Below are 23134 nucleotides of genomic sequence, written 5' to 3'. Positions count from 1 at the left end.
CTCTTCTTTGTGCTTTTTTTTGATGCAGAACGATGAGTTGGAATACACCTTTAAGAGGCTGGTGGATGGACTGGGTCACACACGGGAAACCGCCAGACCGGGGTTCAGCCTGGCGTTGGGACAGGTGAGAGAATTCACTGCTGAAGGTTGTTTGAGACCTTTAATTCACATTTTTTAATCACAAGATGACATGATGAACACAGGAGTGGTGCAGTGGTAGGGCGGTCGACTCCTGATCAGAAGTGAGCTGGTTCGACTCCGCCTTGCCCGCCCATGTGTCGAAGTGTCCTTGGGCAAGACACTGAACCCCGAATTGCCTCTGGTGGGAGGTTGGCCCCAGTGTTCGGCAGCGGAGCCACCACCAGTGTGTGAATGTGTGTGTGAATGGGTGAATGAGTCTGTGACTGTGAAGCGCTTTGGGCCCTCGAAGGAGGGTAGAAAGCGCTATACAAGTATACGCCAAAAACATCAAATAATCTTAAAGCAAAGCTACTTTCTTCTAGAAAGAAAAGAAGGTTTTTATTTTCTTAATCAAAAACACTCCTGCAAACATTTCAATTCTGTGTGTGTTTGTTTTTCAGGTGTTGGTTGCATTTGAAGAGATCCCACTGCAGAGCATTCTCGACAGAGTTAAACAGAAGCACAGCTTGCAGGCTGTGAAAAAGGTCCGTCCTGGTCATTTTAGGGAACACATTATCAATGTGTGAGGCTTTTGTGCTAATAACTTTTCACTTTGTTTTTTTTTTGTTTTTTTTTTTACAGAAATTAGCGAAAAATGCCATGTTTGGAAGCCTGTTTGGTGTTCTGGCTCTTCACCAGTCCGGGCGACTCTTTAAAGTGAGCATTTGTACTTTCATTAAAGACCGTCGGGAGATTTTGTTGTTTTTCCAGCAGTAACTATAAACACTAAAGCCAGTAGTGGTGTAGTATACCCCACATGCACAACCCGATTTGCCCTAGACACCCCTCACTCTCCCCTTCTGCCCCTGCCATCCTGGTCAGAACTGTACAATACAAATTTATAAAAAAGCCACTTTATTTTTTTTGTCTGTTTTTTTAATGGCAGTTATTTTTCTTAAACTTTTTTTCCAAATTGGTAAATATGTTTATCTTTAGCCATTACATTTTGTTTTGTAAAGGGACTACAGATGGAAATTAGCTACTAAAAAATCTCTGCTTAATGTATATTTTAGCTGTCATGATAAACTAATAACCTAAACTCAACTCTGGAAAACAAGATAAACTTTTTTGCATTTGTGAGAAATGTAAAAAAAAAACTTTTTTATTTAAAGTCATATATATTACATTATTTAGTAAATTTTTGAATTTAAAGTTCACATTTAGCACATCTTTGTTCTGTACTTTGGTTTTATAGGTGCTGCTTGATTTAGCTTGAGGTTTTTTAAATGACAAATGGAGTTTCATTATCAAAGCATCGAAAAAGCCACATATTCTACATAATTTAAAGACCCTCTGGTACATCTTAAAAAAGCAAAATTGGATTTTTAGCAACTTTAATTTCTAGTGAACTCCTGCCAGTCTGCAGAAACTGTTGTAGAAAACGACACTTTTTTTGTATTTTTGGCTAAAAACAACATGATCATGATTATAAAACCATCGGGAAGGCTTTGAAAGTAGCTGAAAAGATGATCAATGGGACTTTAAAGATCACAGATGCATTGGGGGGCAAGTTTTTGTGTCGTAGTCTCAGAACTGTGTGTCTGCAGGAGCCGCAGGTGGTGCTCGCGTGTGTGCAGCTCCTCCAGAGCCTCAGCCAGCACAGGCAACACCTGAAGGACCTGCCCACCAAAACCATCATGGACATCCTCACGGAGGTAACCGCTGCGCCTCTCCTTTAATTATCCGTTACTACAGTCAGAACACATGTTACCATGATGCCTTCTCAGATCCCAGAGGAAGTGTTTGAGGAGGTCCTGCTGAGCGCCCTGAAGTCGGACCTGGCCTCCGCCTTCAACACTCCAGAGCAGCTGCAGCTGCTGCTGGTGGCTTTGCAGCGCTTCCCGCATACGCTCAAACCCAAGAAGCTGAAAAGCCTCCTGGGCTCCTCCACCATCATCAATGCTGACAACATCCCCAGGTAGGAGCTCTCTGAGGGTTTCTCCACATCTGCTCTGTTTGACCCAAATGAAACATCCGATCACGTCCCTGTCAGGCTGATCGGGGTGCTGAAGATGGCGGCGCACTCGGTAAAGAAGGAGTTGGTTCTCCCAGCCGTGGCCCTGGACCTCCTGAAGCTCTCTCTGAAGGAAGACAGCTTCCAGCTCTTCTGGAACAGAGCCATCACCGAGGGCATGTTCAAGGAGCCGTCCGGCCCGACTCAGTGAGTTCTTACCTGAAGGGGATCTGCTGTTGATTCATTCCTGGAGTTATAACCGCTGAGATAAATGACCTCCTTTTGGTTTCTGACATCCGTATGGATCAGATGATTACAGCCTGTGGTTGTTCATTGTGTTGCTATTGATGCAGTTCACAGCTGCGGCAGAACTTCTCGTACTGACTTCCTGTCCCGTGTTCATCCCGTTTCTGTCAGTTACCTGAGCTTCCGTCTGCTCGGCAGCGCTCTGCCTCTGCTCTCCTTATCCCAGCTGAAGGAGGTTCTGTCTGGAGAAGTGATGATGCACTATGGAGAACATGTCGTGGCTGCCCAGGTCAGTGTCCAAATCAAAAGGTTTGAACTTTTTAAACTGCAAACACACACATTTTTTAAATAAACTTTTGCTTCATTATCTGGGCAAAAACAAGCACTAATAGGTGAACTTACTCTCTAAAATTATGCTTTTTTAACAATTCATTACAATTTTTCTGAAATGACAGCTAGAGCGGAGCACTATTCGTTTGTGCCTCATACTGAAGATGTTACCATGACAACACAATGCACCACGTATTAAACAGTCTACTTTTGTAAAAAAATATATATATATATATGTATATATATATATAAAACAGGACTGAAGTTCTAATAATTTATGAAATATTTTTATTTTGATTAAATGACTGTCGTATGAGCGAGATAAAATTAAAATGCTCCTCCAGGTGTGCAGAACAGAAGTAATGCAAAAATTAGATTTAAAAAAAATGCACTAAAATATCTAATTAATGGTGAATAATGGGATATATTGTCACACCTTGTCTGAAATATGAAAGAATACAGATAAAGCTTTAAAAATCGGTTCTGTTGACCAGCAGGGGGACATTTCTTTTTGTAATGTTTGAGTCATTTCTTTTTTTCAGAAACCAGACCGCTTCAAACTGGCCCCGGAGATGGATAAATACGTGTCGGACTTCCTGAGTGACTGCCAGGACTCGGACAAACAGCTGGCCGTCGTGGTGGCCTTCTCCTCGCTGACCAACAACGGCTACCCCGTGGTGCCGTCGGTGTGGAGGGTGGTGCAGCACCTGCAGCCTGCAGCTCTGCAGAGCTACGTGGACTGGCTGAGGAGCATGTTCCTGCAGCCTCAGATGACAAAGCTGCTGGATTTCAGCACACGCAAGCAGAAGGACAAGCAACAAGCACAGCAACAGTGAGTTTGTTTGTTGAGCTGAGTGCAAATGTTGATGCAAAGCAACAATCCTGCTGGTCTTCCTCCAGGATGGAGAGTCCGGTCTCCCGCCTGAGGAAGTGGCTCGTACCTCGACTCTGCTCCATCATCGATAACCATCAAGTGAAGAAGGAGGAGGCTCTCATCATGGACGTGGCCCGGTGAGGGTCGCTCTTTGTGACCAGGAGGAAACGAGGAGAAAACCGTTAATTTGATGTTTTCTTTCTTTCCAGGTTTGTGTTTTTTCACGCTTTCTTCAGCACCAAGAAGGTTTCCCAGGACATCAAAGAGACTCAACAGACGCTCTCTGTTCCTCTGGATGATAAAACCAGAGGGGCGCTGGTCAATTCTTTCTTTGGGTAAGTTTAAATCTCCTCATTGTCTTAAAAAACAAAATATGAGTTCCTGTTTTTGTATGAACTGAAAAGCATTTTAATGCTTTATTTGACTTCTTAAAACTGATTGATTTCTTGTCAGTCTGGGAATCAATTCCAAACTACTGGAGCAACAAAACAAATACAAAAAAATAAAAAGCCACTGACTGAGTGTTAAAAGTCATTGTAAAAAAGTATGTTTTTAGTTGACATTTAAGGCTGCTCAGGTTATGCAGTTCTGCAGGAATTCCCTAAATGAGGACTGATAATGGAAAACGCTCGGTCACCTCAGTGTTTTTGTCGTGACCTTGTCTTCTGCAAGACGAACAAGATCCTTTAAGTTTTGGTCAGTCTGTCCTTATGAGTGTCTGCAGGTATTTCATCGCCCGCGTGAGATAATAAGGTCATACCACCTGTGGAGCGAAAACGTTCATGCACATTTTTTTCCATGGGCATGCTGGGAGCAGCAGACTTTAGTTATACAACACGTAAAGGTGAATTAGGTGAGACGCAGGCACGTCGTAATGATTTATCTTTTTTTCAACCCCACCAAAATCCTGTGCAGGAAGCCCATAAATTCTGTTTATATGATAAGTGTGCAACCTGACAGTTAGAAATTATAAAATTATACAATCAGAGCATGGCTTGTGTGAACGTCCTATGGACATTTACGTACCACGTGAACACACCCTGCATGCAACATTTTGGGTTGCGCAAGGTATGAGAAGCGTTTTTTTTTTTTATATATATATATATATAAATAAAGTTTGATTTGAAGGCGGTTTAAAGAGGAGCGAGTACTTGCACCTTACTAACGACTAGAGTGTGGCGTAAGGCCGCTGTATGACGACATTTCCCGTACATCCTTCCTGTGTGCAGGGCTGTGTGGGCATAGGCGGCTGCCTAGGGCGACATCTGTTGGAAGGGGTCCCAAATCACAAGGATTTTATATATATATATATATATATATGTGTGTGGTTTTTTTTTTAACAGTTTGACGCACCTCTAATTTCAGAAGTAATAATTAAAAGCCGTAAATAAAATAACTCAAAAGTTGATGTTATCAATAACTCTGCAGTGCAGCGCCCCTCCCGTCTTGTAGCTGCTGTCTAAGCTGGGTTGGGGGAGAAGAGGGGTGTGCAGTGTTGCTGCTGTTGGTGCTACTTTAAAACTTTAAGGTTGAAAAAATAAGAGGAGTAAAGGCGCGCTCAAAGCGGAAATTTGTCTGTTTTACTTTTATATGAAATTGCTCAGAAATTCCCTCCTTCCCTGCATTTTGGTCAAAAAAGACAAATTTAACTAGCGATCTACGGTTTTGTGGTTTTGTTTTTGTTTTATTTTGTTACACCTTTAACGGTTGAAATCCCCCTACTTTCCTCTTAAATATTAGCTGATTGGTGATGCAGTCTATTAGCTTGTTTGTTTTAAACCAAAGAATTTACTGTTTTGAGCCCCAGCTGTAACGTCTGAATCCAAATCCCTGCAGGGGAACTCATTTTTCGCCTAAGGGATCATGCAGACCAAGGCCTTAGTATATGTAACATACCTTACAAATACTTCATGACACACTCACCACACACTCGGTCATATTATGCTCCATTTCCATGACGTCCCCTAAAACAGCTGCATGTGACTTTGACTCCTCTCTGATCTCCCACAGTCTCCTCATGTCGCTGCATCGCGCGCCTCTCTGTGATGGTGGCAGTGCCGCCAGTCAGAAGCGGGTCCTGGGCGTAAGAGCCGACGGCGCCATGTGGATCGACCACATGGCCCAGTACGCCCATGTTCTGCTGAACCACCCCAAACAGGTCCAGACCAGTCAGCCCTTCACTCCTGAGCAGAGACAGGCCTGGGACGGGTAAGGTCCCGTCCTTCTGATTCATGCACTGGTTAAATAAGCTGGACTGTTGGAAGTTATAATATTTTCATTAAATGATGGTTGATATCAAATACTAATATTTAGAACTTTGGTTTTATTTGCTGAGGATAAAACTCTTAGTAAAAATAAATTCTCTTCAGGGTTTCCCATAAATCTAAAAGTTTTGTTCCAAATACACAAAACTTGTCCAACTCAAAGCTCAAACTATAGTTTATCAAAAACAAAAATATTGAGGGAAATCAACCAAAGACTTGTTTTTTACCTGAGCATTTACACTTTTATTTGCTCATTGATGATGTTTGTCTCCAACATGGTGGCGTCTGTATACTAAATAATGGCAAATCAATTGATTTAATTTGGTTGAAGCTGGAAGTAAACCATTTTTATGAGTGACATCACACTCACTCGGTCCAGTTCTTAGATACAGTCAATTATCAGAACACACTAGTGATTCCATTGCATGTGTGAGACTGAAAAATACATTTCTTGGAGAACAATTGTGGATTTGTACTATTTTAAAACCTCTTTCAGAAACAACAGCACAGAAAGACCATTTTATTGTAAAAGATTGTATTTAAAATTGGCAACATTAAAAAAAAAGTGGTAAAAAATAAAGCAAATATTAAAAATAGGTTAAAAAAAAACCCTTATGGGTTACTCTGGAAGGTTGAAAAGATTTTTTTTTTATTTAATAAAAACAAAAATTGGAAACAAGCAGAAGCATGGAATTCATTTGCAGGTGTGATGATGCATTCATGGACACTTTGGTCAAAGCATTTGGTGTACTAAACACTTTGGGGCTTCAAAGGAGAAAAGCGCCATATAAGTATACACGAAGGCCAATGCAGAAAATGATGTTATTATGTAAAATATCAGCAGATAATGATGCACAGCCTTACGTTCCTAATGGGAAAAAAATGTTGTCTTCCAGCATGATGGAGTCGGTGACAAACCTGAAAAAGAAAGCAAAGAAAGGGTTAACGGCGGAGAGCAACGCCTTTCAGCAGCTCTTCCTTCTAATCGGCATGCATCTCTTCAAGGTAAACTAATCTAGCTGAGCTCAGATCTTTTCTGTTTGCAGGATTCAGAATGAGATAACTTCTGAAAACATTGCACTATAAGTGAACTTTTTGTGCTATAAGTGATACATTTAGTGCTATAAGTGGAATATTCTGTGAAATTAGTGGACTTTTAGTGCAAAAAAGGGGGAAATTTGTCAAATGAGTGGACTAAAATGTTTCTATTGTTGTTTTTCTTCTGTTTTTTTTTTTTTTAAACTTGCCTTATCGTACATTGTATTATTACGCTTAATTTTTTCAGAACACACAACTGTAAGGACACTCTCTGGAATTTTGTTGTGCATGTCACAATGACAATAAAGCCTATTCTATTCTATTCTATTCTTGTTCTGAAGGCTCCCGAGGAGCTGCTGGACACCATGAAAGACCTGCAAACCTGTGTGGATAAAGCTCAGGAAAAAAAAGCCAAGAAGACAAAGAAAAAGCAAGGTGAGGTCATCAATAGGAGAGGTTTTGTCACTACTGTCTGACCCCTAAAATACTGTTTAATGCCGGTCTATCAGGATTTTATTGTAATTTATACTCATTATCACAACTTTTTATTCAATTTTTTAACAGCAAGTAAGTAAAAACTTAATAAATACGAACATTTTACAAAGACTATTTATGAATCCACTGTGTTCTGGTGATCAAAACCTGGAGGATTTATAAAAACGTACATTTTAAATACATTTTTTTCCAATGACACATTGTTCAAACGCATTGGTGAACACTAATTTTTCACAAAGAATTTCCAGGGCTCTGTTATAGATTCAGACAGCAGTACACTGCAAAAAATGTAGTTTAATAATGGGAAAAAAAATATTAATATTCACTTGAAAGTAGTAACATTTTCTGTGCATGCAGCAAGTTCTCTTTACTTTACAAGGAAATCTTCTATTATTTTAGAATCTAGGAACAAGGAGTTCCAACCAAGCATTTAAAGAGAAAAATAAGTTAAATGTGTTGGACAGAAATACCTAAAATAAAATGTCATGCAGCCCTAAATTGAATATTTTTATTCCTAGTTCTAAGCCAATGAGTTATTGTACCTAATTGTTGTTCAGTTTGATTAGTGACTAAAAACTGTGTAATAAATGACTCAATTTAGAACAAAATTTTGGTACAAGTTGGCCTATCTTAATAAATCTTTGTAAAATCTAAAACTACCTCTTATTCCTTAAACATAAATCTAAATTTTTGTTTTTTAAAATAATCACAATAAATGCCAGTTTATTTTTTAAAAAATTTGAAATAACATCCTTGAAGCTGAAACAAAAATTACAGTGAAATTTGAGTTTTTTGAGTCTTAAGTCAAGTTTTTCTATTGTGAAGAGTATAAGGCAAAATGATTTTCCACTCATTTAAATCAGAATTTCCTTATTTCTAGATCTTAGCTCCTCATTAGACAAAAAAATCCTCAACTGTGATGATTTAAAAATAAAGTTTGGTAAGGTGTAGAGCAAAGAGAAATACCTTAAAACCTGTGAAAATATCTTTAATGTCTAAAAAAGGATTATATAATGCTGTAACATTATATTTAGGTAAAAGACAGGGATTTGTTTTTGCTCAGAAAGGGGTTTTGCATTGTGCAAACATTATTTCCATCTCTGCAAACAATCCTTTAAATCAATATGTCACTATAAGTGTAAAAAGATCAGATGTTGGTACTTATGTTTTTATTCCGATGTGATGAAAGTTCACAGCCAAATATGGAAAACCCATCAACCTTTCATAGATTGATGCTGTTAAATTTGCATTTGTTTCTCTTCGGATAATCAGCAAAATGTTCTTTTTTTTATTTTTTTTGCTAAAACAAGCATCGGTGTTGAGTAGGGCTTCCACGATTAGTCGACTAATCGACTATTAAAATTGTCGACGACTAATTTAATAGTCGATACTTTATATTATATGGAGTCGGAGTGTAACAATGTTGAAAGTTATAATGGCTTTATGCTAGCTTTTTGGACTATTTTGACATTAATTAATATTTTTAGGCTATTTTGGAGTTTAGCTAATATTTCAGCTACATACTAGCTGTTTTGGCTAACTTAGGCTTTTTTTTCAGGCTTATTTGGCATTTAACTAATATTTTAGCTGGCTATCAGATTCAGGGTTTCAGCTATTAGCTTCAGCATTTTTAGCTATCAAATTCAGCTTACAACATTCACACTAGCATTATTGCAGGTAGTGCTATACATCTAGTTTTTAGTTAGTTTAAAGCTAAGGATGGTCATGATTTGTGCTTTACATCCAGTTTACCATGACCCGATTAGTCAACTAATCTGAAAAAACAATCGGTGATTAGTCGACTATTAAAATAATAATTTAAGGCAACCAAATAATGTAATTTACTTTGATTTTGAACTGGAATTTTATTTATATGGTATTTTTTAACATGACAGTAGAGCAAATTGATGTTTAAGGTAGAAAATAGGATACAATTGGAATAAAAAATAGCAAAAATACAACTGAAATGTCGAAAAACATCATTAAAAAAATAATAAATATATTAATATAAATGTATATCCTCGTGTTTTATTCAGGAGGAGCACTTCCACTCCAAGAATCTCATAAGAAGTTTAAAATGTATTTTAAAATGTATGGTTTTAAATGAGTTTTTGTCCACAGCTTCAGAGCAGGAGGAGGAGCCGGAGTGGGTGGAGGTGATGGTGGACATTCTCCTGTCCCTGCTGTCCCAGCCGAGCCGACACATCCGGCTGGTCTGCAAGACGGTCTTCTCCTCCATCTGCCCCCACCTCAACCTCGCAGCGCTCAACGCCATCCTGGACGTGAGTGAGACATCCATCGTCGTCCAAATTCATTTTAGAAAGTCATTTCACCGAAGTGTCCTGGTGATAAATCCGTTCAATAAGGACTAACCACGTTTCCTTGTTTACCTTTTGTTGTCATTCGTCACTCAGCCAAACCTAAAGGATGAAAGCAGTCACTTATTTATCCAAATTTGGTTTCAAAAGCATAAAAATGAGCGGCCTGCTGAGCTCTGAGGCATCCCAGATCTCAGATTATCCTAAATGATCTTCCTGACAAGGAAACTCTTTTTGCAAATGATCCAGAAGTTCTCAGATATGAAACCACGAACTCAGCCTGCAGATACTAAACGTCTGTCACCTTCCAGCTGTGGATGCTGGATTTTCATGACTTTCCTGTCATCTCACCTCCTGCGGTGATCCGTACGTTTGCAGCTTTTATACGTCCTGTAATCCCTGCAAATTCAGCTTTCAGCAGCTCAGATGAACAATAGTTTTAGATTTCTTTAACAGATGAACAAAAATAATCTGATCACACTGTTCAGATATTTGCATCAAATAATAAAAATTGTTGCCCAATTATTGAATTTTTATGTCTCTAAATTATTTTTGTCTCAAACTAAAGTTCAAGTTCAAAAATCCACATTTTAATCTGAGAGCAGAATTTCTTAAAACTCTGAAAAACCTTAAATTACGACAGAAGAGAAAAGTATTCTAATTTATTCTTGTTAGATTATTAATATCAAGTATTTTTAATCTGAGTATGGAATTTAAAGGTGTTAATTGTAAATGTTTTCACAATTCAAAGGAAAAAGTAAAAGTTTGCTGTATTGAAAATTAACTTTCTTCGCTTTGCTGTTAAATCCAAATTTTTAGACTTCAGTAATGAAAATACTAGTATTAACAGGAAATCGTGTGAAATTCAAAATGGAAACATGAATTTTACTAAAAAGGAAATCAAATAAATGATCTTTTCTAAATAAAATGAATTAAATTGAAAACACATTAAATATAAATAGCTGCAAAGTGAATGCAAACACATTTAAAATCTTTTTTTAGTGAAGTTAGATCTCCGTTTCTTTAACGAATGTTTAAAGTATTATATTTCTGTGTTTGTGGGAACATCTTCCTTCATAATCCGTAAACTTTTATAAATCTGTAGATTTTTTTTTTCCGTGAACAAATATGAAGGAAATACTTCAGGATGAATTTTTGTGAACCGTTTATTAAATATTTGCTTTTTTCTAGAGATTTTTAGATAACATTAATGGAATTTGGATTCTATCTAGGTGCTGAACCCAGATAAGGACAGCGAGGAGAACGGCGCCGTGGTCGTCACTGATGATGGGACCCAAACGAAGAAGAGGAAACTAGAGGATGAGGAGGAAGAAGATGAAGAGACAGAGGTCGGTTCTTCGTCTTCAGAGGAACAGGTCTGTACTTTCTTAGCTTATAGAAACAGATTTTATTTGTTTGGTCGACAGGATGAGGAGTCGGATGGGTCAGAAGATGATTCAGAGGAAGAGGAGAGCGACGATGCAGAAATGCTGGAGGATGAAGAGGAGGAGCAGATGGAAGAAGAGGAGGAGGTGGACCAAAACTTCCGCTCGGAGCTCATGAAGGTCCTCCAGAAGCAGAACGCTCTGGTGAGACTTTAGTGATTGACATTTTGAATATTTCCTGACTGAAAAGCAGAGATATGAAGTTGTTTTTACATTCAGGCCACTGAGGAGGATGCCAGCAGCGATGAAGATCTGGATGATGAAGAGATGATGAAGCTGGACAAAAGCTTGTCTGCGCTGTTCTCGGAGCAGAAGAAAAAGATTCAGGCCAAAAAAGACGAGAAAGCCAAACTACAGAAAGAGAAAAATCTGATGTTGGACTTTAAGATCAAGGTAATTCTTCTTTAATTTGAAAAAACCTTTCAGGTTCTCAGAAACATCCGGAGACCTGAATAAAATCTCTGCAGCTGGTCTGACAAAAGTCATCCTTCTCTTTGGTTGTAGGTGCTGGACCTGGTGGAAGTGTTGGTGAACCGACAGGCCACCAACCCTCTAGTTTTGAGTTTGGTGGAGCCTTTGCTGAATGTGATCGACAGAGAAATGAACTCGTCCAGCGACCAGCAGTCACAGGACTTCCTCCGGAGAGCTGCAGATATCTTCCAGTACAGAAATACCTTTAACTGCTTCATATCTATCAGCAGAGTTTCCTGAACTTAAACATCAAACATTTCTTCCCTTTTCAAGATCATATAACTTTTTTCTTAGCTTTACTCTTCGATAACATGATCATGTTTTTCTCTCAGGAACCAGCTTTGTAGGTCGAAAAGTTACTGCAGAACCGCAGGCGACCAACAGGGGGAGCTGCATGACCTGCTGGAGAAGCTGATGAGCAAATGCCAGAAACTGTCCGACTCCTCGCTGTGCCTCTACTACTTTAGGTAAAATCCCATCTACGCTGTTACTTTGAAAGTTTTAGATAATATATATTTGCTTAAAAGAGATAGAAAGTATGCATTAAAGTTGGAGTGACTCCATGTTGATCAAGTTCCTGTCCTTCCCTCAGTGCGTGTCTGTATTTGGTGAAACTTCTGCGAGGAGCTCTTCCTGCCGACACCAAAGAGGCTCCGAAACCTGCAGGAAAAGATGTAGGTTTATGATTGACCTCCTTTAAGTTTGACGTCGTCTTGTGAACGTTGTTTTTCTCAGATCGTTGAGCGAAGATAAAAAAAAAACAAAAAAACAGGATATTCATACAAACACCTGACTACAGGTGTTTTATTTTAGTTCTCTTTTAATCTAAAATAAATAAACAGCAGGTTTTGTTTTTCCTCGGGGTCAGAACAAAAACTGTTCATACCTGCTGAGTGTCCTCAGGTCTGCTCCGGGATTTTTTTTGGGTCAAGAAGTGTCCTGGATTACTTGGCCTCCTTTTTGTTCATCTGTCATCTTCACAGGAATCTCCTCCTTTACTTTAGTGTTTGTTGTTGCTCCAAAACAAACAACATTTGGATATTGTAAATGTTCCTTTGTTGAGTTATTTAGTAAGGAAGTTTATTTCTACGGCACTTTTCCACAGAAAGAATGATGGTGTAGGTCAAAACTTCCTAAAAAACAAGAAGTAAAATCTGTAAAATTGCAAAATCATTATTTCTTACCATCCCAGTTTCTAAATCAAGATTAATCTGTTGATTTATAGTTTTGGAAAGTCCAGTTTTACTGTTTTTTTATGCCTAATCCTGAGTAATTTTAACAAAAAAAACCCTGTTCAACAAAAGCATCTGACAAAGTCAAAATATCTCAGGAAGAAAAGCTGCTACCTGAAGAAATTCAAGTACAAATGAGGACAAAAATTATAACATATGGTTTTGGAAATGAGTTAAGGAAAAAAACGCCCAAATAAAAGCTTCTATCCACAAATACGGAAAATTTGGAACCAAGATTAAACCTTCAGGAGGATCATAAAAGAGGCAGAACCTCGTGTTGAGAACTAATCAGATCAGCTGTACTTTATGAATCAGTAGAATAGAAAACCTTTATTGTCATTATACCCGTTTAATGAGATTCCTGTACAGTTCTCTTCATGTGGATGGTAAATACTGATTAATAAATAGAAAAAAGAACGTCCTTACATTGCAAAGATATGTGCAAAAATCAGATTATTATGCAAAACGAGACCTCAAATGGACAAAAATTGATCCATTTGACAAAAACAGCTGGATTATTATGGGGTCAAATCAGAATAATCAAAAAGAGAATGAAAAACCAGACTGTAAATTTGAGAAGAAAATACTTGGAAAATTAAAAAACAGTTTAAACTCTAAAGTACACTTCATAAATTTGTAGAAAATATAGAAAATTAAACAAATAAAAGTACAAATTTAAAACGACGACTCTGACATTTGTCTGTTCCTGCTTAGCTGAAGGTCATGGGCCACGTGGACGTGGAGCGGGTCACCAGAGTCTTCAGAGAAGCTCTGGTCTCTTTCCTGAGCCGGAGGAAGAGCCCTCTGACCTCTCAGATGTTCACAGACCTGTTCAACAGATTCCCCGTGAGTCCACATTCATCAAACCTAAATCCGGGTCAGGCTGCTGCAGTTACTGATGGCTGTGGTTCTTGTCCAGGTTTTGTGTGTGGACCTGTTGGATACAGCTGTGCAGCACATCACATCTGGAGTCAGAGACCATCAGCAGGTAAATCTCATCATTTTAGCCAAAGAAATGAGAGAAAATGAATAAAGAAAAGGCGAACGTTGTTGGATTCCATCAATCATGTTTGCTTTGGACCCTGGATCAGTGTTTCCCAGCTCTGGGAACACCGTCCTGCATCTCTTCCATGTGCCTCTGCTTAAGCACACCTGATTCAGCTCAGCCTCTGCAGAAGCCTGATAATAGCGGCCATTAGAGGCAGGTGTGTTTGAGCAGGGTGGGATTGGAACAAATGCAGGACAGCGTTCCCCGAGGAACCGGGCCGGGAAACACTGTTCCAGAATCTCCTGATGAAGTCGGCACCTAAATCCTAAAGGCAGACCTTCATCTTACGTTTTAGTGCCATTAATATTTTGGTACGATGAATTAATCATGACCTGTAATTAATTAATCTAATTAATCTATTTTTAATCGAGTATAATAATTGCTTTTAAAAACTTAATTTTTAGGTATTTTCATTTAAATCTGTGACATTGTGGCGCAGATAAAGATCAAAACATAGCCATAAAGCGTCTTTATGAAATGTTCTTATTATAACAAACTTTCAACCTTTTCTTTTACACCACCGAGGGGTTTTTTTAGGGAAAAAAAGGATGACGACAAAAAATAAGGTCCAGAGTGGTCAAATGTAACACATAAAAACAGTAGGAACTTTTCTGATTAACCCAAAAAATATTGACCACAAACTACAAAATTACATCTATAATAAATGTGTTGCTACTCCTTATTCCACAGTTAGTTGTCCGAAACAATCAGTCCTCTTCGTAGTTTTTTAAATGATCTGATTAGTAATTCCTGCTCTTAAATTAAATGTTTCCTAAAATTCCAAGACGCCCCATTGTTCAGCCAGAAGTCGCTGTATTCTGCTTTCTTTATTTTCAACCTTAACATTTCACAAACTTATTTTGCATTGATATAAAGATGGCAACAATAAAGAACATTTAACATTTCGATTCAGATTTAGTGATGCAAAAACAGGATTTAGAAAGTTTAGAGCTTAAAGAAAATAAATATACTAAAGGTGAATTCATGTTTAAGTCTTTAAGTAAATTTGTTTTTTCCCTTAAGCAACATACTGTAAATGTAATTCTGCTTTGCAAATGCACCATTTCCCGGGGGCTAAATCTATTATCACTTTACTGCTTAGCATTTTAGGTTTTTCTTTCTCAAGCGCTTCAGTTTCTGATCTTTTACCCCCAGACCACAAGATCCAAATATTTGAAATTAACCAACAAATATCCAGACTCTTTAAAACATTTAGTTTTATTTATTTAATACACAAAAAGGCAGAGATGAGCCTTCTTCAGGATTTCACTGGACTCATAAGCATCACATCATCCCACTTCAAAACATTCTGATAAATTATGTTGAGACTCAACGATTACTGGTATCATCCACAAGACTACAACAACAATAACTCAGTGATGAACGGTTCCTTTATGCATCCTCAGCAGAGGGACTTACCTTTCCTTTGTTTGTGTGCCCTCTGTGTGCGTCTTCCTTTGTGTGTTTAGGGTCAGGCGTGTGTGTTGGTGCTGCGAGGGATGCAGATCAAGGAGGTCCAGCAGCTTCTGAGCGGCGCCAAGTGGACGGCGCTCTGTCAGAAGGTGTCAGAGCAGCTGTCAGGGGTGAGTTTCCTCAGTTATCCACCACTGAAAAGCATCTGCAATGTCGGAAATGTACCCAAAATATCCATCAAGAACGACCGTCTGAAGAGAATAAAGAAAATCTGGAATTTTTACTTTTCAAATGTGAACCAAATTGAGTTTTGTTTTCTAATCCTCTGCTCCAAAACGGATTAAATTCGCATTTTCTGTATGAAAGAATGTTCAACCATCAGCATGCTTTTGGCCTTTGAATGTTTTAATTCTATTAGTAAAGAAAGTTTATGAGATTTGCTGCTGCAGTGATTAATGGCAGGAGGCAGCGATCCCCTCTCTGCCCTCCGTGTGTCCTCTACAGTCCAGGGTGAACACACATCTAATTACGCGCCTCTGTAAATCCTCCCAGAACCTCTTCACCTCCGCACATTCTTCTCCATCTCTCAGTCCACTTTTCTACGACAAGTTCATTTGTTGTTTTATTGTTCAGTGATGTTTGAATGCTTTTAATAATGAAAAATGAAGTGCTTCATTTGAGCGTTAAGATGCTTTTATTGATGTTTCATTATGAGTTGGATGTCCTCGTCGTTCTTTAAAGGCCATAAAGTCACATCTTCTTCACAGACTCTTGTTTTCTGAAAAAAGGCCATTTTCTAACCACTTAGAGGTTCTCTAATCTCAATCTTGTGCTGCTTTGCATCAGCTTTAAGTTTATCACATATTCTAAAAACTTCATTCACAACCTAAACCGGTGATTTTCTTAACACAAAGCATTTGGGGGGGGGCGGTTGATCCATAGTCTCTTCTGATTGGCTAACAGGAACACACCTCTCCTTATGTGTTTTTTAATTGGCTCATTGTTAGAAGTGGGAGTGTCAGTGTACACAAACACAATTTCCTCACTACTACCAAAGCTACTTAGTGCAGGACAATGCAGTACCCTGGATTTTAATGCAATTCTGAGAAGCGTTCTCTACTTTTTAATTTTTTTAACAACAATATAACATCACCCATAAAAACCTACTAAATATGAACATTTATGAATCTACTGTGTTATAAAGATGAAAACTTGGAAGATTTAAAAAGAAATACATTTAAATGGATTTTTCAGATGACAGATTGTTCAAACACAATGCATTGTGGTCTATATTTGCCAATCCAGTGATGAACACGGATTTTTGGCTTCTGGGAAATTTCCAGGACACCGAATTTTTGAGTTGTAGATTCAGATATGCTGGCAACATTTTTAGTGTCCAATATAGTGCACTAATTATGAGGAATTTGGACAAAATGATAGATTTGTAAAGAGAAATCTGTAACTACAATTATTTGCAGAAGTGAAACTATTCCTCCTTTGTGAACTCTGCTGATTCTTAAAAAAAAAAAACAGCTCATTGCACTTACAAAAGAAAAAACATATATAGTTTTTACAAAGTTTTACGTTATATTTTTTTTAAATAAATATTTTTCAATTTTATTTTTAAATAAATGTGTCCCAGTTGGCTTGATGGCTCTTTTAAGATTAGACTGCGAACAGTTGAGCTACGTTCAACACACCCTCTGCAACATGCGTTTCATCTTTCACTCTCAATGAAAAGTCTATGGAAACGCGAATGTTTCTGCGTTCAAAACTCTCATGTTCACAAGTAGCTATGCAGATTTTTAGAACGTTTTCAAACCTGCGGCGATTGAACATGCATTGAAAATTAAACCAGTGCTATGTCAGAATTCCTTCACTACTCGCTATATAGTGTGTTTGCCATGTTGTAGTGCTGTCCGAATGTACAATTCCAAAATTGAGTGCCGAAGAAATTTCCCAGAAGTCTTAGCAGAATCCAGTGTGCATTGATGCTCACTAGTAAATATAGACCATAATGCATTGCGGTTGAACAATTTTTGGGAAAAAAATGTGTTTGAATATAATATTTTGACAAACCACCCACATTTTCATCATCAGAACACAATCGATTCATGAATAAAAGGGCTGTGAGCGTTAAAGTGTTAAGACATGCTTAAAAGAATTGACGTGTTAATATTAACACAAATTACTCATAATTTTCACGGAGCAGCAGCCCTTCGTTTTGCCGTAAAACACTTTGGGTTTTTTCCACTTATACCATGGTTATTTACAGGTGGCGCACATCCACATGTAAACTGTAGAAAAAGAAGTAGTAGAAGCCCCTCCCTGCTTGTCTAGTGTGAACACCTCAGGCTAAATGCGTCTTCCTGAAAGTGTGTCACATTCTCAGTGTGAATTGAAATTTAGGTTTTTTAAGCTGAATTGTATTACAAAAATGGCTGAATTTGTTTGTCTTTCAGATTCTTCAGACTCAGGCTGATCAGCTTGAGAACAAGTTGGTGAAAGAGAAGATGGTCAAAGTCCTGGAGCTCTGCCAGTTCCTCATCAAAACTGTTCATCTGCAGGTGGGTGGGATGAGATCATGAGAGGACAAGAGTTATTACGGTCACCGTCCAGACTCACTGTCTGCCTCTGCCGTCTGTAGAAGCTGTCTGTGGACCTGGACTCCCTCCAGACGACCCTGCAGTCCCTGACCAGCACCGCCCCTCTGAAGAGCACGGGGAAGCTGGAGGACACTTACTGGGCTGTGATGAAGCTCCTCGGAGTGACGTACGTCCTTTTCTATCCTCATTCATAATCCAAATGAGCTGTGTACTTTCCCCTCTGACAGCATTTCTACTCACACTCCGTGTTTTCCAGTTTTTCATTTCAAAGCCTTCATGATAACCTTTTACTTGTTTCCAACCTTTCCAGGAAGCCCAAAGTTGATAAAACGAAGCCAGACACGGAGCCGGAGCAGAAGCCAGCTCTCAAAAAGAAGAAAGGTTTTCTCCCAGAAACGAAAAAACGCATAAAGCGCAATAAACCTGTTTTGGAACCAGCCGCAGACACAACAGCCCCCTCTAACAAACCCGGAGCGGAGAAAGGACAAGCCAAAAAGAAGCACGACAAGAAGACCAAACAAAAACGACCTGCCAAAGGTGCTGCGGCTTCAGAGCCCAGCCCTGCCAAGAAGAGCAAAACACAGTCTGACAACAAGCCAGCCAAGAAGAAGAAAAAGAAGAAGAAGCCCAAGCAGACCAAAGAGGGAGGACAAGTGTGATGTCGGCTTTGCTGTTCAAAAGGACACAAAGTTTTGAAACGTCTTTTAAAAAAGTTGCTTTCTTTGTCATTTCTGAGAAAAAAAAGGTTTTTACATCTTTAGTGGAAACTTTAGCTCTGCGAGGTGTGAAATGAGAGGTTATTTTTCCAATGAGTGACTGTTGTTCATTAGAAAAATGTCTACGATAATAAATGTATTTCGTCCTGGAAATTGATTCAAAGCTCTTCATCCTGAACATGTCTAAAGAAAGACAACCTCAGACTGTAAAGGAAGAAAACACATTTTTATTCTCCTTTATTGATGACAAACGAGAAAAATGAAGCTGACGGTGAAAAACATTTATGCAACAGCAAGTAAACATCTCAGCAAATGATTTGTTGTAGGAGTTAATTGGTTTAATTTGTGAGCTGATGATCTTTAGAAAAGATTTTCTCGCATCTAAAATATGAAGAATATAAAACTATAGAACCAAATGTGCATATTTAGGACATTTAAGTTTGTTACTTTTAGTATTTTTGTTTTTTCTTGAATCAAAATTTGACACCAATCCCATCAAATTCCGGGATTCTAGTTCTAAATGGTAAATGGTAAATGGCGTATACTTGTATAGCGCTTTCTACCCTCCTTCAAGGGCCCAAAGCGCTTCACAGTCACAGACCCATTCACCCATTCACACACACATTCATACACTTCATACAGTTCTGGTGAGTCGAAATTAATAATTTACCAATAAAAAATCTAAATAAGTGGAGATATTATTAAAGAATAATTGAATTATTTGAAAAAAAAAAATCAGAAAATGTGTTTACGGAATAAGCTTGAAAAACAAAAAGGTTAAAAAATATAAAAAGGTTATTTTTACATTTTAAAAATTAAACTTCTTGCATAAAAAAATTTAAGATTTCTTTTTTATTTATGACAAATTGTAACTATTTTATTGCCTTTTTCTTGTGAAAATGAAGCTCAATAAATTGTCAAATATATTTGATTATAAATAATAAAAATGTTGTTTTAATTGTAAATTTATATAATTCTTAAGCCCAAATTTTTATGCAATCCTTTGAAGTAATAAAAAAACTTTCCAGCTTTAATATTAAATTAATTTTTTTTCAAAGAAAATATTTTTCAGAAAACAAATCACACATTTTTGTTCTCTTATCTACTGAGACTGTTCCACTGTATCAAAACTGTTTCCTTTTTAATTAGTTACAGTAAAATAATGACTTAAATTTGACATCACACCACTGACACAAAAGGAAAAAAAAGGGATTTTATTTTGCGAATCCACAGCTGTGAAATCCTAAAACTCATTATGCACGTTAGAATTTCTCAGGAAATAGAAATACAAACTTAGCTTTCATTATCTTGTTGAAAAAGGGAAAAAAATGGCAAATATATGCAAAATTATTCATCTAGACTGTAGACGGAACTTTTCACCTCTTTTTTTTCTTTCCTCTCGGGGGCACAGAAGCGATGCTCTGAACACAGCTATACATTAACATTAGCAAAAAAAAAACAAAAAAAAAAAACAAGTTAGCGAGGCTATTTACACATGGCCCAAAGCAACAGAACATTCATTTTGAAGATGTTTACATTAAGAGATGTAGTTTTAGACCTATATTTGGCAGCTCTGAAACTAGTGTAAGCAGCACTTTATTTTGGTCCAGATCTAGTTCTTAGGTTCATGATGGAGCAAATCATTTTTCAGTGAACTGATGGTTTTTATAACGAACAAAATACATGAATAAATGTGTACTGGAAAGCAAGAGCTTTACAACTAAAGAAGGCTGTCCTCTAAAAAATATGAGCTTCCCTTTGTGTTAATTGATTTTTGTGAGGTATTTAAAATCCTGGCAGTGAACTACTGCTTTTAGATGCTTTCTTTTATAGCTCATGAGGGAGGGAAGCCAATATAAAGCCTCTTGTTCTTTCCTTAAGTGACTCCTTTTTGCTTCATTTTATTCATATTTTACAAAACAATAGCATTTCTGCACATTTATGTTTACATGATGGCATAAATTTGACAGATTTAAATGCAGAATAGATAGATTTCATGCAGCGTGAACAGCAGTTTGGTTAAAAGGCTCTGTTTGAGAAACACTGCACCAGCTATAAGTAAAATATGGCCCCTCGTTTGTGTCACCTAATTAGCAATAATTGCTCTAATTGCCAAGCCTCATAATTGCTAATTAATCACAAATTTCTGTTTGCTCGAGGTTACAAAGCAAAGCTTAAATTGACTTTTCAACCATTTTTTTTTCTGAAATTATGCTTTATTTTTCTATTTTACAGACAGTTAAATGTAAATCATTAGCCCAGAATGAATAGTCGCCCCTTTGTTCCACGAAGTCTGACAGAGCTGCATTGCATAACCTTTATTTTTATTAGGAATAATGCTGCTGCTCTTTGCTTGGAAGTTGCAAGCCTTTGTGTCATAAACAAAGGTAAGCAATCGCACAGAACCTTAATTCTACTGTCAGAAAAATGATCCAGAATCCCCTAAATGGATTACTACACAGGACATGAAGCCTGGCTGCCATAAATCTACAGGAGTGTTAGCAGGCAGCCGCCCCATCCATCAGTGATCTCATCTTCAACTCCCTCTGCACTGCAGGAACTGTCAGTGGAGGGAATCGGCACAAGTCAGACTACGTTGAATAAACCTTGTGTTTGTTGTTTGCTTCCATAATCCCAGAGCTGTGTGTCTCAAGCTCTCAGGAGCTGAACTCTGGTTGAATCAATCATGACTTTACAGCACAGACAGAAGGAATTTCTACAGTAGTGTTTCTTCGCAGAGAGAAAAAGCTGTTTTGATCAATAATATGGTAATTTTAGAAATGCAGTCAGCCTCTCTATTCAGCATTAAATCCTAAACCAACTCCAGGCTTAAAATAGTTTTATTACCAGCTACATTATTGTTTTTTTGCCTTATTCTGCCCTGCAATTTGAGATTTTCCACCCATCTTATGGAGGGAGAGTTTATTAAATCTTTATGTATTTTTTGTTCCCAGCATTTGTCTTAACAGGAGAAGCTTTGGAAAGGAATCACTGCTTCTCCAGCACCAGATAACACATTGTTATACCATTGACATGAGAAAAAATGTGCCTTACAGTGATAATAAAACAACATCTCACCATTTAGAATAAATATATGATTTATTCAGGGACTTCAATGAAAATAATGTTTTTGCTGCATTTTTCTGATGATGGAGCACATATATAAAGAACGCTCAACCTGTGCAACAAAAATGGTGAGCATTGCTGGAGCTCGGACGAGGAACATGAAGACTTACATGGATCTATTTGTCTGCAAGTGGAAGCACTGGAATGATAATAATATTTGTTGGTGGGCTCCCGATTCACCTCATTTTGAATAAGGAAATATTAAAAAATACAATTTTGATCTCAATTTCTTTATATATGGCAGATTTACCATTAGGCAAAGGAAGGCGATTGCCTGGGGCCCCCAAAATTGGGGCCCTAAGCTGAGCATCTAATAGAAGTCTCTAAAATAATTTTCATGCCCATTATTATTAATATTTCACTTTGTCATAAACAGAACACCCCAAAGTACTGAAATGACACAAGACTGATCCAACGCTTTCTTACTCCCAACTCGTCATATATGAACGTATGGTTCGGGCCCCCTCAATGCCACTTTTTGACATTTTGGGTGTCCCCAACTCGTTGTTTTCTGATGTGCTGGCTGTTCCTATTAAATCAGGGGTCCCCAACTCTTGGGCTTAGAACCAGTCGGTGCCAGAGGGCCCCTTAGAACCGGGCCACATATAGGGAAAAAATGCATACGCTGATCAGGGGTCCCCAACCCTGAGGACATGGACCGGTACCCTGACCTGTGTCCTGAGGGTTGTGGACTCGAGATTTAATGGGAGATTTAATGGGAATAGCAACTCTGTCATAAAAACGCCGAGTTAGGGACACCCAGAACCTCAAAAACGAACTATATGTCCATATATGACGAGGTGGAAGTGAGAATGTGTCGGCTGATCATGCGAAAGTGTTTCATCTTTCCCCATTCCTCTGCAGGACGTGTCAAAGTCAAGGCCCGAGAGTCGGATCCGGCCCGCTGGGGAGTTCTATCCGGCCCTCCAGTTCATTTTATTTCATTTTTATTAATAGCCCGATGTTATCTTGCACTTATTTCTAACTTGTATACTTTTTACAAAATATATTTTTATGGAGTAAAATATTGAAAGTTATTTAAGGTTTAAGTTGATTTATTATAAAATAATATTCCTGTTTTTTATTATGAATATTTGTGCTAAAAGGTTGCGGTTTTAAAGTTTTTAAGATTAATATTGTGCTAGCTTTTTTGAATATTTTGGTATTTGCTAAGATTTTTTGCCAATTTTGTGGTTTAGCCAACATTTCAGCTACATGCTACAACTAATTGTGTTTACTGTGCAGCACTTTGTGATTTTTATCTTGAAAGGTGCTATACAAATAAAGATTATTATTATCATTATGCTAACCGTTTTGGCTAACCGAGGTTCTTTTAAAAAAAAATTTTTTAGGCTAATTTGACATTCAACTAATATTT

At 37.8% G+C, this 23134-nt stretch overlaps 1 protein-coding gene and 1 long non-coding RNA gene across 3 annotated transcripts in view; one reads left to right on the top strand and one right to left on the bottom strand.

Annotated features, from left to right (window-relative positions):
• mybbp1a (MYB binding protein (P160) 1a) overlaps positions 1–18946 on the top strand; it is a 21023-nt gene extending 2077 nt beyond the window's left edge. Inside the window, exons 2-27 of one of the 2 annotated variants that reach the window (XM_024266205.2) lie at positions 29–124; positions 582–665; positions 763–837; positions 1728–1835; positions 1908–2098; positions 2174–2341; positions 2552–2669; positions 3253–3542; positions 3611–3721; positions 3794–3919; positions 5595–5792; positions 6745–6853; positions 7228–7321; positions 9503–9663; positions 10932–11048; positions 11127–11288; positions 11364–11537; positions 11649–11806; positions 11948–12082; positions 12208–12289; positions 13562–13693; positions 13767–13835; positions 15365–15478; positions 17771–17875; positions 17956–18080; positions 18225–18946. In XM_024266205.2, the coding sequence (XP_024121973.1) occupies positions 29–124; positions 582–665; positions 763–837; positions 1728–1835; positions 1908–2098; positions 2174–2341; positions 2552–2669; positions 3253–3542; positions 3611–3721; positions 3794–3919; positions 5595–5792; positions 6745–6853; positions 7228–7321; positions 9503–9663; positions 10932–11048; positions 11127–11288; positions 11364–11537; positions 11649–11806; positions 11948–12082; positions 12208–12289; positions 13562–13693; positions 13767–13835; positions 15365–15478; positions 17771–17875; positions 17956–18080; positions 18225–18573 (3651 nt within the window). In that variant the 3' untranslated portion in view covers positions 18574–18946. The remainder of the gene's footprint in view (positions 1–28; positions 125–581; positions 666–762; positions 838–1727; positions 1836–1907; positions 2099–2173; positions 2342–2551; positions 2670–3252; positions 3543–3610; positions 3722–3793; positions 3920–5594; positions 5793–6744; positions 6854–7227; positions 7322–9502; positions 9664–10931; positions 11049–11126; positions 11289–11363; positions 11538–11648; positions 11807–11947; positions 12083–12207; positions 12290–13561; positions 13694–13766; positions 13836–15364; positions 15479–17770; positions 17876–17955; positions 18081–18224) is intronic. The other variant, XM_024266204.2, reaches the window with a different exon arrangement.
• On the bottom strand, positions 748–2853 carry LOC112142681. Its single transcript, XR_002918628.2, has 2 exons — positions 2783–2853; positions 748–2705 (listed from the first exon to the last, which is right to left on the bottom strand). It is a non-coding gene; the product is annotated as an uncharacterized LOC112142681 (long non-coding RNA).
• Positions 18947–23134: the final 4188 nt, after the last annotated feature.

Source organism: Oryzias melastigma, linkage group LG14 (assembly GCF_002922805.2).
Source record: "Oryzias melastigma strain HK-1 linkage group LG14, ASM292280v2, whole genome shotgun sequence".
NCBI classification, from domain to species: Eukaryota; Metazoa; Chordata; class Actinopteri; order Beloniformes; family Adrianichthyidae; genus Oryzias; species Oryzias melastigma.
Note: the sequence above shows the minus strand (reverse complement) of the source record. Positions and strands in the feature narration are given on the sequence as shown.